Source organism: Aricia agestis, chromosome 8 (genome assembly GCF_905147365.1).
Source record: "Aricia agestis chromosome 8, ilAriAges1.1, whole genome shotgun sequence".
Classification (NCBI taxonomy): domain Eukaryota; kingdom Metazoa; phylum Arthropoda; class Insecta; order Lepidoptera; family Lycaenidae; genus Aricia; species Aricia agestis.
Window position 1 is genome coordinate 10004980 of NC_056413.1, and position 15809 is coordinate 10020788.

General features: G+C 40.4%; 2 protein-coding genes, 1 long non-coding RNA gene and 1 pseudogene across 3 annotated transcripts; 2 read left to right on the forward strand and 2 right to left on the reverse strand.

Annotated features, from left to right (window-relative positions):
* Positions 1-423: 423 nt before the first annotated feature.
* Positions 424-2430, reverse strand: LOC121729542. Its single transcript, XM_042118083.1, has 2 exons — positions 2319-2430; positions 424-1766 (listed from the first exon to the last, which is right to left on the reverse strand). Exons 1-2 carry the CDS (start codon positions 2428-2430, stop codon positions 424-426), a joined length of 1455 nt encoding a protein of 484 aa, XP_041974017.1.
* Positions 2431-3093: 663 nt separating this feature from the next.
* LOC121729986 (p53 and DNA damage-regulated protein 1) lies at positions 3094-3595 on the forward strand. The gene has a single exon (XM_042118773.1). It carries the CDS (start codon positions 3137-3139, stop codon positions 3524-3526), a length of 390 nt encoding a protein of 129 aa, XP_041974707.1. The 5' UTR covers positions 3094-3136; the 3' UTR covers positions 3527-3595.
* A 4987-nt stretch (positions 3596-8582) lies between these two features.
* LOC121729983 lies at positions 8583-11041 on the forward strand (annotated as a pseudogene).
* On the reverse strand, positions 9682-11051 carry LOC121729988. The gene is made up of 3 exons (XR_006036048.1): positions 10961-11051; positions 10668-10793; positions 9682-10135 (listed from the first exon to the last, which is right to left on the reverse strand). It is a non-coding gene; the product is annotated as an uncharacterized LOC121729988 (long non-coding RNA).
* Between the last annotated feature and the right edge of the window lie 4758 nt (positions 11052-15809).

Genomic DNA, 15809 nt, shown 5'->3' on the forward strand with positions numbered 1-15809 from the left:
ACTTAAAATATGTAAAAGTGAGTTTATTTCTTTGTTTGTTACGTTTTCTCGCCTTTTACTTATTTATTTCGAGAATACCCTTTAAAAACTTTTTCTTGTCCACATTTACAAAGTAATTATAAGCTGTGAATAAATATACAGCTGCAGCTGTTAGCGACTCAACATCCATTTTGAATCCGTCCGCACATTGGCGCGATCCAAAGCATACTGAACGACCTTCCTATGCAGTGTTGCCGTTTTATATTTTAGAAAAATGCTAACTTTTCGCCCGAAAAATGCTAGAAAATGCTAAATACAGTTTAAAAAGTGCTAAATAAAATGCAAATTTGATTTAAAGTATTTATTAATTAAAAAACAATATATGTATCTACTATTTTGAAAAATACCTGAAGGTAAAGTATTAATACCTCAAAAATCTAAATCTTAGTCATTTATTTCGAAGTATATTTGCAGGTCATCAACTTGTTCGTCTTGTTCTTGTTGTGACGTTGATGGGCCACTGTCATCAGTCGCTGCATGCTCTTTAATACCTTTAATATGTTTCAGTACGTCGTCAGGAATATTATAAGAATTGCAACATTTGCCTGATCTTCGGAGTCCATATCTGACATACATAATTGAGTTAAGTGTCGTCAACGACATCCGATTCCTCAGTTTAGTTTTCACTACATTCATTTGACTAAACACTCTCTCCACTTCTGCATTGGAGTGTGGAAGACAAAGGATAGACATGACTAAAGATGCCAACTCGTGAAAAGGATTGTTATCGGCACAGTCTTTGTACTCACATACCTCTGACCAGAACTCTATAGTCGATTTTTTGTTTTTCCAGTCTATGTGACTAATGTTTCTCCATTGCACCACAATACGCTCTATATCGACTGCGTTACAACCAAACTCTTGAGCAATGTCAACAATTTCTGGTTTAATTGCTTTCAAAGTTTCCCGTACAGAAAACATATTCATTTTTCTCAATGTTTGAATATTTACTGGCATTCTTGATCGCATTTCCTGGACGAGCTTCAATGTAAATTGTTTACAGCGATGTCGTAGATTCTGAACTGATTCTGGTGAAAGTTGGTACTCCGTAATTCGACGTTCTAGATTGTAACCCATGTATGGAGATGGATCCAGGTAACTGGTGATGTTATCTGTCAAAATATTTACTCTGGCTGATGCTGTTGCCATCAAAATTCGCCTTGCCACCGATTCAACCAATTCAACCAAGTCATTTAGAAGTTTGGTCGGGTCTCTGTCATTGATTTCGAAATTCTTATTCACTTTTTGTACTTCGTCTAAAATTGGTAACAAATATAATAGGAACAGATGATTGATGGGATCATTATACATAGAGTAAAGCATTTCTGCCATGTAACAGTTTTCTTTTTGTTTCATAATTTCAAAATGGGTTTTCAGTTCTAACCATTGATCTACTATTCTACGGACAGCAGGTTCAATGGATAACCACCTGGTATTACACATTTGAGTAATTTTTAGAGGTTCTTTGCCGCAGTTTATAGTTTTATACAGTTCCTTGTAGAACAATTGTCTATTAGAAGAATGGCTAAACCAGTTGTGGGTTTCTCGGATCAGGAACTCGATGTTTCGTGGTAGAGTTTCTTCAGATGCATGAGTAATAGCCAACTGTAAAGAATGACATAGGCACCGTACTAATACTAGATTATTATTGCCAGTTTCAGATTTCAGAAGGCTGTGCACGCCGTTGTTGACACCAGTCATAGAAGAAGCATTGTCGGTTCCAATCCCTATTAATTTTTTTATATTTAAATTTAATAGTGTAAATAGGGTCTTTATGCCATTGACTATGGCAATGGCTGTCCCGTTCTCAATTTCAACCAAACCTAAAAATGTTGTTATAATTTTTTTTTTGGTCCGGCTATAGTACCTAATTGTCGTACCGAGAACTTTTGTGACTGATATGTCCGTGGATTCGTCTATTAATATACTAAACTTTGCATCTCCCACATCTTTTATCAATTCACATACAAAATGCGGTGCCAAGACTTTATTAATAATATTGCTACATTTGGTTCTATGTATCTTCATGTTCTCTGTACTAAAACTGTCAGAAAATGTCTTTTTGCACAAATCCGATAGGTGATCCACGGTTAAAATTGCTGTATGCTCGCAAATAAAAAGTGCAAGGTTTCCTTCCGCTTTCTGGGTATCAAGGCGGGTTTGAATTTTCGAAAAGTTAATTTTTTTTTGACTTTTCATGGGCTCAGCACACTTCACATGTTTATTTGTAGAAATATGTTGTTTTAAACAATAAAGTTTTGCAATAATATTACACTTACAATATTTGCAGTAGGCTTTAGTGGCATCATCTTTGACCGGTGATAGCCAATCCTTAAACTCCCTCATCTTTTCCCATTCTTCACGATAATGTTGCGAGTATTTGGGGGCCATTGTTCTCACAGCTCACTAAACTTGTAAATTAAAATGTTTTTGCGCGCAATCACTTTAGTTTTCCGCAAGAGTAACGTATTGCCTATGAAACTTGTGATGGATGTGTCTGTCGACTGTCACTGACCGAACGAACGTTTGAACAAAACAATAAACATAAACAATTAACAATCGACTATTGAGATTGCCCAAGGGCCAAGCCTCGACACCTAACGGGTATTCGGGCGACATGTGTTGACCACTTGGTGACTTGCGTCCATCCGGATTCCGGGCTTCAGCGACCCACGCCGACTTTCTCCATAGTTGTAATTTTTGTGTAAATTAAATCAATGTGGTATTAAAATCTGAACGATGGTGGGTCGGGTAAGGAATTCCCCATTTTTAAAGTGTTGCCCTAGACAATGTTGAAAAAATGCTAAAATAATGCAAAATGCTAAGTTCAAAATTAACATGCTAAATGAGGTGAAAATATGCCAAATTTAGCATTAAAAATGCCAAAACGGCAACACTGTTCCTATGTGTGGATTACTCACAAACGCCGTTGCAAGCGCACTGCCAACGCGTCTGCAGACGCGTTGGCCAACGCGTTCGCCTATGTCGAGAGCCGCCATAAGTAGTCTGTGGCCTTCAAATATATACTAGTAATCTGTGGTGGCCTTGTCGAACTTGTATTGAAAACATATTAATAATCTGTGATTGAAAAGCAAACATGGAAGATCAAGGCAAGGTTTTAAAATATTTAGTATCAGTAGAAAAGTTAGCCGAGGAAATAATTAGCGACAAACGTGAAATAGTAATGCTAGATAAAAGAAGAAATCAAAACAGAGAAGCGTTACGCGATCTTACTAAAAATGAACAAAAGAAATGCTGGGTGACAGTCGGTTCAGTGCTGGTGAAACACAATTTGGAAGACGCTAAAAACTTGTTAGAAGCAGATCAAAAACAAATTAATATAGACATAAATAAACTTCGAAGTAATCTTAAGATTAAAGTGAACAATTTGCGAGACTTGGAAATGCAGCCGCCCGTTCCTGGTTTAATGCTAGTACCTATGTCTCAAAGAGAAACAGAATATTTTTCTAAATCTGGAGTATTTTAATAATTTAACAATGAAGTTTTCAATATTTTATATTTATATTAAACATATCTTTAATTCTCTTGAAAACAGTTCCTGGTTGTAAATTATTTTATTTAAACGGGCTAAAAAAGAAGTCATCCCCTACTCCTTTCAATTTACAGAATAATCAGAAACGAAGCCTATAGGCTTGTTTTACGTGGAAAATTAAGACGGTTTTGTTTTCGGAGTAGAACTTCTAAAGTGTAATTTGTGGGAGATACAATTACTTTCTAAATGACACGGCTCACATGTCATACGCCACACATTAAAAACCCATAAGAAGCGGCTGCCATGTAATCCGCAATGAATGCACCTTTTAGAAAAGGTTGACGGCCCCTACTTTTTTTTCAATTCACAGAATATTCAGAGGCGAAGCCTATAGGCTTGTTCAACGTGGAAAATTAAGATTATTTTGTTCAGAGTAGAACCTTCTAAAGTGTAATTTGAGAAAGATACAAGCGTTTTTAAATGACACGGTTCACGTGTCATACGCCACATGTTAAAAACATGTATGGCACGGCTCCCGTGTCATCCGCATTGAATTTGTTAACCAATTAGTTGCGGATGACACATTTCAGTGCCATCACTTTTTTGCGTGTGGCGTTAGGCACGGGTGTGTATCATTTTAAAATCAATGTTAACTCCTTCAATTAAGTTTTAAGAAAGTTTTTGCTCAGAATCAAACTATCTTAATTTTTTACGTATACTATTCTCGTAGCCTTTGTTGCTGGATATTGTAAGATTTTTTATAGAAATAGGCTAGGGCCCACCAACCTTTTTGAAAGTTGCGATTACTTTGTAATGAAGCGTCATATTATGATAATAAATTATATGTGTTATAACTTATACCGACGCCGCCGCCGAGGCCGGCCTAGAAAAAGATGGCGCGATGAGCTGGAGGCATACCAGCCAGGCTGGCCAGCGGTGGTGCAGAAGACAGACAGATGGAAGTCTTTGGGGGAGGCCTTTGCCCAGCAGTGGGACAGTTTAGGCTTATAATAATAATAATATAATAACTTATACCACAAACAGGATTCAGAATAGGGTATTAATAAGTATACACAAATTTTTGAAAAGTATCTGACTGTAAATTTCCCGCGCATTAGGCGGCCGCCGCGTGGCCAGCCTACCTAGCATACGCCAACGAGATATCTCACTCTACATGTTTTCTCGATGTTTGATGGTTTGTCTCTTCATCTCTATTGACCCTAGCATAACAAACATTTTTTCTCGCATAGATCTATCATCGAAATAACACATTTTTATAGAGTTTGGTCGAGATAATGTCAAGATTTTGACATTATGCGACGAGTAACTACTGGTCTCATAATGTCAAAATTTAATTATCTCGAGAGTGAGATATCTCGTTGGCGTATGCTAGGTAGGCAGGTCGCTGCGGCCAACTAATTCCATGATAATACATATACCCCCTTACTAATAAACGTTTTGTCCCTGTCACACAAGTGACATTTTTAATTGGATTGAAGAAGACAAAACACTGTATAACTATTCAAAGCTTATACAGCGTTTATTAGTAAGGGGGATAATATTTAAGCCCGGGCGCGCACTAGTGGCCAGGCCGCGGCGGCCATCGAGATAGATACCGTATGAAACCGCCATAGACGACGCGCACCTGGCCGCAACGCGACCTGCGGTCACACCATACTTTTGATGGCGCATTAGGCGGCTTGCCTGCCTAGCATACGCCAACGAGATATCACTCTCTCTCGAGATAATTAAAAGCTACTCGTCTCATAATGTCAAAATCTCGACAAAACTCTACAAATGTGTTTTTTCGATGATAGATCTACGCGAGAAAAAATGTTTGTCATGCTAGGGTCAATAGAGATGAAGACACAAACCATCAAACATCGAGAAAACATGTAGAGTGAGATATCTCGTTGGCGTATGCTAGGCAGGCAGGTCGCACGGCCAGTCGCTGCGGCCAACTAATTCTTCTATGATATATGTAGGTGCGCGCATTACGCGACCAGCGGCCACGCTCTGGCCGCGCGACCAACGAAAAACATCGCGACACACGCGGCCGCGGCCAACGAGATATGGGAATTTATATGAAATTACTCAATGTGCGCGCACTGGTCGCCGCGGCCACACGTTTTTTGTATCCAGTATTCTGTAATATAATGGTAATATGGGGTTTTTAGACATTCTCATATAGTTAAAAAAATATCTTCATATTGCAGTACGTCTGGAAAGTATGTGTGATATGATATTCCTTTCGAAAGCCTCTCCCGTAAGAATGGATGAATCCAAAATTTCTTGGTCCTTTTTTTCTTTCTCTTTTGTAATAATGAACAAACTAGCGCAACAATAATTTCTTCTTCAACGTCCATTTTGGAGCACGATGTGAATTCGACTGACTGTGGTCGCAGACGTGGCCGCAAAGTGCGCGGGCTGGCCGCAGCGACCTGGCCGCCTAATGCGCGGGGGCACAAAAGCGTCTCCCAGACAGACGCGGCCTGCGGTGGCGGTCAGTTGGATGTTTCGTTCTTCAAAATTAACGATTTAGATGTGGAAAAATTTCACGTCTTTCACGACGACTTTACATTAGTTTGCCGGTGGGCATGAATTTCAAAATGGTTTAAAATCACGCGGGCCACAGATAAAGTCCCGGCGGGCCGCGGGTTGGGGATAGCTGCCTTAGGGTGTGTCATGGCCAGTGTCAAGTAATGGCGAGCGTAACTTGTGAGTCGCAGAATTTCGGTCCGGCAGAATTCTGCTGCATTCAGTTTCATACAAAAGTATTGTTGGGGGGTATTACATTATCATTTATATATGATCATTTCTATGATCATATATAGGATCCAATATATATGATCATTTGATCATATCTGCATATTACATTATCATATTTCATTGATCCTATTTTACGTCATATGTGGTTTCAATAGCCAATGGAGAGCGCTAACGCTGACAGGTATTGAAGTCAGGGTTACTAGATCTCAGAGAATTCGATTTGTCAAAAGATATCGTCATTTTCTTGTTTTTTGTTATTTCAGCAAGATTATCCAAGTATATAATTAGAAAAATAATTACATTACATTATTTGAAACATATTAACGAACAAGAAATTAAAAATTCTTTTTTATATTAAAAAACTGGCAACACCTATTTCTATGACCGTATTGGATCCAAATTCCAATCTCTCAGCAAATGTCAAAAATCTATGATCAAGGAAGAAATGAATCATAGGTCAATAATACATAATCCAATATCATTGACTCAATGATCTCGGATCCAATATATATATGATAATCTAATATCCCCCTTTGATTCACACGGCAACTCAAAATGAGTTGTCTGCCGGGCGCCGGCTCACACGTTATGTCGGCTGTACACTCTCGCCGAGAGCTCTCGGGCGAGAGTCTCGTGCGAGAGCCCCTTCCCCGAGTGCGATCATGTACATTTTCGCTTAGTTCAATTGCAGTTATGAACTCAGAGAAGACGGACCATTATTTTTCTCTATGCATCGAAAGATATCATTGTAATCCAAAGATCTATAATCATATTTAATTTTATTTCTCACAGATAATGACTGATAATGACGTTTATTATTGTTATTTTTCTGTTCTGCACTGTCTAGCGGCGCGACTAGTAGTGAAAAACGCGAGAGTGTACAGTAATGCGCTCGCTTTCCTCGCGAGACCCTTTGTCTCGGGCGCAAATACCGACACCGGACCGAGAGGGTCCGAGACAGGCGAGACGAGGCGAGCGCACCCATTTACACTCTCGCACTCGGGCCGCCTCGCTGTGTCTCGGCGAGGGTGTACAGCCGACATTATACCTTCGGTACCGGCCGAATTCAGTTCGCGGGGAGCGCGGGCAGTGTTGTCAACTATGGGAAATAATAAAAAGTGGGAAAAAATAAAAATAATTGGTTTTAAGGACGCTATCACAAAAATTAGTAGGTCAGTACGAATATCGACCTCAAGTACATTAAAATAACGTTCAATATCAGCGCGCCTTGTACAGTGGCGGTTACGACGCTCGCCGCTTTCTTGATAGGGCGAAAATGTATAAAGAAATTTGAGAGCGTTTCTTATTTTTCTTATAAATGGAAATGTTATTTATTTTTATATAAATATTTAGCTATTCGTATAGGGGACTAAATAAGCAACAATTTTTTTATATACATATCACGGACGTAAAAATTTTACGTCCGTGATACATATTTATTTTCCTTAGTTCTGTGTATTTAGCTATAATGGTACCTAATCAAACCCCATTTTTTAATATTTTGCGATTATTGGCCGTGTTCGTCGGCGTAATTTTTAGCGCATACACTGCAAAACCTAGTTATTGCGCATGTCCAAATCATGTCATGCCATGGCAACGACAACTGTTTACGACTTGACATTTAACTTGAAATTCAGTGTGTAATGCGTCGAGTTAGCGACCGGTCGTGCTCCGCGTTACACACGCAGCAAAAGTAATATTTTTGCGAATCACGCGGCACATTGCCGCTGCACGTGACCATGGCGCTCGTGGCCAACGAGTTGCTGGCGTTTATCCAGCACGCCATCGACACTATGGACGAGGTCAGCATCATGCAGATCTGCAAGTCCTCCTTCTCCAGCGAGGAGATTTGCAAGGGCAAGCAGCTGCTATACGAGACGCTCGGACAGAGCGCGAATATGCCGTCGCGACGAAGAGACGGAACGGAAAGGAGCGTGCAGGACATCATCTCCCTGCTGAAGCAGACGGATCCTGATGAGGTGCCGGCTTTTGTGGCAAAGGAGCTCCACAAGCTGCCACCCGTCACATTGGACCACGTCGACGTCGTCAGCCTACTGAAGGACATCAGGTTCCTGAAGGAGGAGCTGGCCGGAGTTCGAGGTAGATTGCAGGCATCAGAGTCTACGATCAGTGACTTACGTATTGAATTATCGCAATTAAAAAGTGGTAATTCAATATGTAGGTCACCTGATGCTGATGCCGCATTCGTCACTACTCGTCGTGGCGCGCAAGCGAGCACGTTTAGCCCGTCAGCATTATCATCGGACGGGTCAACAGCCGGGTCCACACCGGACGATCCATCGCGCTCCGATCGCGCGCGGCAGCAGCGCGATCCAAAGATGCAGGCGGTGTGGACGTGCCGCGCGCGATCCATGCGCACGTATTGGAGCGCGCGCTCCCTACCTCGCGCGATCCGTGTGCGGTCGGTTTTTGTGCCAGCCTCAAAGGTGCCTCAGTTGCGTGATGCGCGCGGTGTGGACGGTTGTGTTGGTTCGCGCGATCCACCTCGCCATGGACATCTCAGAAAGTCGCCGTTTGATATCGCTTTATAAAGAATTTAAATGTTTATGGGATCCCAAAGATTCTAATTACACCAATAGAGGTGTTAGAGATGATGCTTGGTGTCAGATTTCTCGTGAAATGGGGAATAAGTCGATCGAGAACCTAAAGAAAAAAATGCGATCTCTGGCGGGAGGCTACAGAAGGGAGAAACACAGAGAGAAGCAAAGCCGTATAACTGGATCCGGTAAGAAAACAAAGCTACTTTTTATCTGTAGGTATTAAAATTATATATTTTATTATAAGTAATTACATCATAATATTTACTGTGGATTTCACGTGATTTCGCTTTTTACATTTAAGCTGTTAGAAATACACGTGGTTATTTTAATGAGTAACTTGTTTATTTCAGGTGCTCAAGATACATATAAATCAAAGTGGTTTGCGTATGATGACTTCGACTTTATGGCGGATAAAAATGAACCCGGAACCACACGCGATACATTGGAACATGTGAGCTATTAGTTTACTGATATTCATTTTGCCAAACTATTGTATGGTTTGTAACAAAGTGTCTTGCTAAGTGGGACCGTATTGTAGTGGCATTTTTTGTTGCTCTTCTTGGTACGACGGCCATCGGTTGTAGCGATTGTGATGGCGGTTCATTTCGCCAGCTTCCAGGTATTACATCTCCATTCTCCTGTACTGTATCAAACGTTCCTGGCGATATAAAGTTAGGATTACTGCGTAAGTAGTTATATAGATGAACCGTTGCCAGCACGACTTTAGTCGCAGTTTCTGGTTCCAAAGCATAGGTTTACGCAGGACTCTGTAGACAGAACTAAGTACTCCAAACGCGTTTTCAACTACTCTACGTGCTCTTGACAGTCGGTAGTTGAAAATTCTTTCACAAGAACCCCTTTCCCGTGTACCATCGTATGGTTTCATAGTATAATCATTAAGCTGAAAAGCTTTATCACCTAGTATATAATAGGGTACCTCAATTTTATAGGGAACTTGCAATATCTCCGGTGGAGGAATATTTAGCTCTTTTTTTTCAAGTTTTTTATATAAATTTGTGCTTTTGAACACGCCTCCATCTGATATTCTGCCTTTAGTCCCAACATTCACATACAGGAACCTATAATTTGCATCTACTAATGCAAAAAGAACAATACTAGGAAATAATTTGTAATTATCAAAGTCGTTGCCACTATTAAAAGGCGATTGTATAGCGACGTGTTTGCCGTCCATCGCTCCTATCACGTGTGGGAAATTCCACTTATTCTCGAATTGCTGAGAAACTGTACGCCATTCTTCTTTAGTTGACGGCACCTGAAAATAAAGGAGATCTTAATTATAATATAAAGCTGAAAATAAGAATAAGCAGTAAATAGTAATAATAATTGTTGTTACAGGTAGAATCTGATACGACTGAAGGGGAACTTGAAGTTAATACTACAGTGAGCGAAAACGAGAACAGTAACATTACTAGTGACACACAACCGGAGAGAGCCAACCACCACACAGATCAGAGTAGAGAGCAGAATGATCAGAATGCACAATCCAGTGTCCAAACAACAAACAAAAGAACAAAAAAAAGAAAGAAAACTACTTCTAATAATGCAGATGACATATCAGATGAAACTCTTTCAGAGGCTTTCCAACTTCTGCAACAATGTGCTCAGCCACCACAACCGGAAACTGATTCTTACATTGCTTTCGGGCAGTATATATATCTACTGAATTGCGGAAATATGATGCAGTAACATTAGTTAATGTCAAAAATGCTATATGCCAAGTTATTTTTCAAGCTGACACAGGAAGATATGGGGATAGCAATTATGGATATTACACTAATTCATACCCTGGCACACCAATAGCATCCACTTCATCACACTCCCAGTCTCTACAACCTCAAAATTATCCAGCTCCAATTCCACAGACATCACCGTCTGCTCATCTAGCCTCCAATTCATCGCAGTCCCAGTTTCTGAAACCTCAGGATTATTCACTTCCACAGTCACCACCGAATTAAATAAGTACCTACCTATATCATGTTTTCAAAAAATAATTAATAATTGTAAACATGTTACTTCTTTAAATTATGATTGTAATACACTACTTTTTTATTGAGTAATAAAGTATGGTTTTACTTACCTTTACATAATCATTTAACAGGTCAATGATGGCTTCACAAACTTCAGGAATAATTATCGATATAGACTGTTTGGAAATGCGGAACAGATACTGCAAACTGACGTACGAATCTCCAGTTGCTAAAAATCTCAATGTTAGTAATAATCTTTCCTTCACAGTAATGGCATCTCTATAATTTGTATCATTCTTTCTTAGCTTGTTATTTAATAATGAACACAATATCTCAAATTGATTAGCATTCATTCTTGCAAAATTGTGTTCAACTTTATCTGACACTAACTCTGCGTACAGCTGAGTCCCAGATTCCAAGCGATTTTTGTAAATTTGTTTCACCCAAAACCGTCGTTTTCTTTTTTGTGATTTTTTGCGCAAGCATTTAAGCAAAATAAAAGTTACTGCTGCAACGGCAAGACGCCGCCGTTGTACGTGTGACTCCATATCGTACAAGAGTTAGACTGGCTGAATCACGGATCGCCTTAGGATCGCTTGGAGCGCATATTTGGGATCGCAAGTTTCCAAGAGTGGATCGGCATAACACGATCCACGATCCACGCTCCGCGATCCTGGATCGCGGATCGCGGGATCGATGGATCGTCCGGTGTGGACCCGGCTAACGAACACCGCCGCTGCCGCCCCCGCCCCCGCTCCCCTCCCGGTTGCGCCGACCCCGAGTCCTCAGGCGACTCAGAAAAACTTTGCGACTGTTGCTGGTCGCCCCGCACCTCCCCCGCGGGCGAAAACTAATGGGGCGAATGAGAGCCGCAAGGCTTCGAAGAGTTGCGAGACTGAGAGCCGCAAGGCTACGAAGAGCCGCAAGGTGGAATCTTCTCGGCTTGGCAAGGACGAAGGCAGGAGGTGCGATGAGGAGGGCTTCATACTGGTGGAGAGGAGGAAGAAGCCCGCCGCCCGCAACCATCGCGGCACCGCACCATATGTACCTGAGCTGCGTCTGCGGAGCGAGGTCCCCGCGACGCCCCTGTACATATCCCGCCTGCACTGGTCCATGGAGGTCCAGGATGTCGTGGACTACATCCAGAAGAAGACGACACTGCGCCTGAGGGTCGAGCGTCTGCAGTCTCGCCACAAGGTTAACTTTAGCTCCTTTGTGGTGAGAGTACCGACGAATCTTCTGTCGACTTTCGAGGCGCCGGAGTTCTGGCCGATGGATGTAGTCTATCGGAGGTTCCGGGGGAGACTCCGGAACGAAGCGAGTCACGTCGCCGGCAAAATGTGACAGTGTTAGTTTTTAAGTATATATAAAATAAGGTATTTATTATATAATTATATGTATGTTAGATTTAAGGTATTTGTTATATGGGCCTCTGATGCCTGAATTAAATGATTTGATTGATTTAACCCAATTGCAATTTGTTGGTGGCGTTGCTATGATCAAACCTAGTGTGAGAGCCATGCTTCGGCATGAATGGGCCGGCTCGACCGGAGAAATACCACGCTCTCACAGAAAACCTGCGTGAAACAGCGCTTGCGCTGTGTTTCACCGAGTGAGTGAGTTTACCGGAGGCCCAATCCCCTTCCCTACCTTCCCCTATTCCCTTCCCTTCCCATCCCTACCCTCCCCTGTTACCCTATTCCCTCTTAAAACTAGGCCGGCAACGCACCTGCATCTCTTCTGATGCTACGAGTGTCCATGGGTGACGGAAGTTGCTTGCCATCAGGTGACCCGTTTGCTCGTTTGCCCTCTTATTTCATAAAAAAAAACAATTAAATTTTTAAATTTTTCCAAGTCATCCATATCCATATTTTCCAAAATAAAATAATCAAACACTATCATAGTGTTGTGAGTGTTACATAAACTATTTGTGCGGCTGTTATACAATTTAGGCTTATGTATTTATGTTTAGATTTTATTATTTTAATCATGTATAAACAATTAAGACGTTGTTTACGACTTGACCAGCAACTTGTTATGGCGTTGCCATGACATCTTTTGGACATGCGCAATAAAAGGTTTGTCCAAAAATACGCCGACGAACACGGTCATTGTGATGGTTAAAATGTATTTATGTCAAATTTATGGCCGTGTTCGTCGGCGTATTTTTGGACAAATAGGGTAGCAGGGGAGGGTAGGGATGGGAAGGGAAGGGAATAGGGGAAGGTAGGGAAGGGAATAGGGTAGGGGATTGGGCCTCCGGTAAACTCACTCACTCGGTGAAACACAGCGCAAGCGTTTTCTGTGAGAGCGTGGTATTTCTCCGGTCGAGCCGGCCCATTCATGCCGAAGCATGGCTATCCCACTAGGTTTGATCATTGCAACGCCACCAACAAATTGCAATTGGGTTAAATGTCAAGTCGTAAACAGTTGTCGTTGCCATGGCATGACATGATTTGGACATGCGCAATAACTAGGTTTTGCAGTGAATGCGCTAAAAATTACGCCGACGAACACGGCCTATGTGAAAATTTTGTATGCGGCTATAAAAAAAATATAGTATAAACGTGGAGATTAATATATTATCTTTCATTTGAAACCAAAATATCCTTGCAGTGTGAGTCCTAATTCTTTAAAATGGTACCTGAAAATCGCGGATATTTGTGAAAAAATGTGATAGCGTCCTTTAATTAAGTAATTTGAGATATTTTTGGAGGTAAAATTTTTGCAGCGTAAATGTAATATTATGTATTTTCGTTTTTATTACTATTATTATCATTCTTATTTCTTTACCATTTTTAAATAGGTATATAATAAGTAATATTTTATTATCATTTTTCAAATTGAAATGAACTACTTACTTATATTTTGCATATTATTTAAAAACGTCCACTTCGACCCACCTTTTGGGATGCATTTTCACAAATACCTGGTACCTATTATACAATTTCATCTAAGGCTGTGGGTAGTGACAACATTGGGCGTAACATGATAGTTCCTTTGCTTGACACATTATCACCAGTCCTCGTCCATATCCTTAATTTTTCCCTCAAAACCTCTGCTTTTCCTAGCTCTTGGAAAGATTCTTATATAATTCCTCTGCCCAAGAAATCTAGTCCCCTATCTTTCTCTGATTACCGCCCAATTTCAATACTTCCTTTCCTCTCGAAAATTCTTGAACGTTTAGTACAGCAACAGCTATGCTCTTTCCTTAATTTAAATAATATATTAAATCCTCTGCAATCAGGTTTTCGCCCCGGCCATAGTACTTCTACAGCCTTAGTTAAAATTACTGATGACATTCGTCATGGCATGGATAACCAAAATCTAACTATTCTCATCCTTTTGGACTTTAGCAATGCTTTCAATACAGTAGACCATGACATTTTATTACTCCTTCTTAGATCGCTCAATCTATCTCCTGAGGCCGTTAACTGGTTCCGCAGCTTCCTACAAGGACGCCGGCAGCGTGTTAAAATCGACAATAAAATTTCCTCATGATGTGATGTATTTGCAGGCGTGCCCCAAGGTAGCGTGTTATCTCCTCTTCTATTTTCCATTTTCATAAACTCTGTTTCACAAATAATTTCTTCTTTCTACCATATGTATGCAGACGACTTACAAATCTATAGACAGGCCTTACTTTCCTCACTTTCTAACGTGATTGCTCAACTTAATACTGACTTGTCAGAAATACTTAAGTGGAGCAATTATTACGGTCTTAATCTCAACCCGAAAAAAACCCAGTGCATCATCATTGGTAGCAGGCAGCTGATTGCTAAAGTCGACTGGGCTAACTTACCAGAAATAATTCTTGACGGGGCTATCATCCCCTATAGCTCCTCCGTTCGCAACCTCGGTATATACTTTGACCGCACTCTTTCATGGAACACCCAAACTCAAGAACTCCGCAAGAAGCTCCTCGCTGCCACTGCTTCTCTCAGACGCCTCAGTTACTTCCTTCCTGTATCAACCAAAATCTCATTAGTTCACGCTCTACTCTTTCCCATCCTAGATTACGCAGATGTCTGCTACAGTGATCTAAATGATCAACTTCTTTCTTCCCTTGAACGCCTGCAAAATCTTTGCATCCGATTCATCTTTGGTCTGAGAAAATACGATCACATATCTAACTACCGGATAGAGCTAAAGTGGCTACCTGTTAAGTTGCGTCGGAATACACATATTCTTCATCTTCTTTTTAATATTCTATTCAATCCCAAAACTCCTGCTTACCTCAAACAAAACTTTACCTTTCTTGGACACAAGCATCCTACACTTCGCTCAGCCAATAAATTAACTCTTGCTTTCCCTTCCCACAACACTAACTTCTATGACTCTTCCTTCACCGTCTCTGCTATTCGTCTGTGGAATTCTTTACCCGAAAGCATACATAAGTCCAAATCTATTGATACTTTTAAAAAAAGACTCAAACAATATTACTTAGATTTAGCTGCAAACTCTTAAACCCTTACGATTTATCCTCTTCTTCGATTCATAGATATTATTATATTACTTATATGTATTTATTTTATTCGGTATAAAGTATCTATTATATTTATTTGTGTATTATATTTATTTATTTATATACTAATATAAAAAATCTTATTTTTATTTTAAATATTTTTAGTTATATTTTATGGTTGCCTGGTAGAGACTGCTTCCAGCAGTAAGGCCGCCAATTCAAACTATTTCTGTTTTTGTAACATGTGTAAATTGATCTATTTTGTTTGTTTGAATAAAGAGTTTTTTATTTATTTATTATTTTACCTATATTAACGTTGGACAGCAACAGAATAAAATGCACTCGTCTGGCAGCCCAACAAATTTCTGCGACTCACAAGTCACAACTCACAAATTACGCTCGTTTGGCTTCACTCTAAATGGCGAGAAAACAATGTTATTGTAAAGTCCAAAGTCTAGGCGTAAGTCGGTCGATTCAGTAAAGTGGTAAAGACA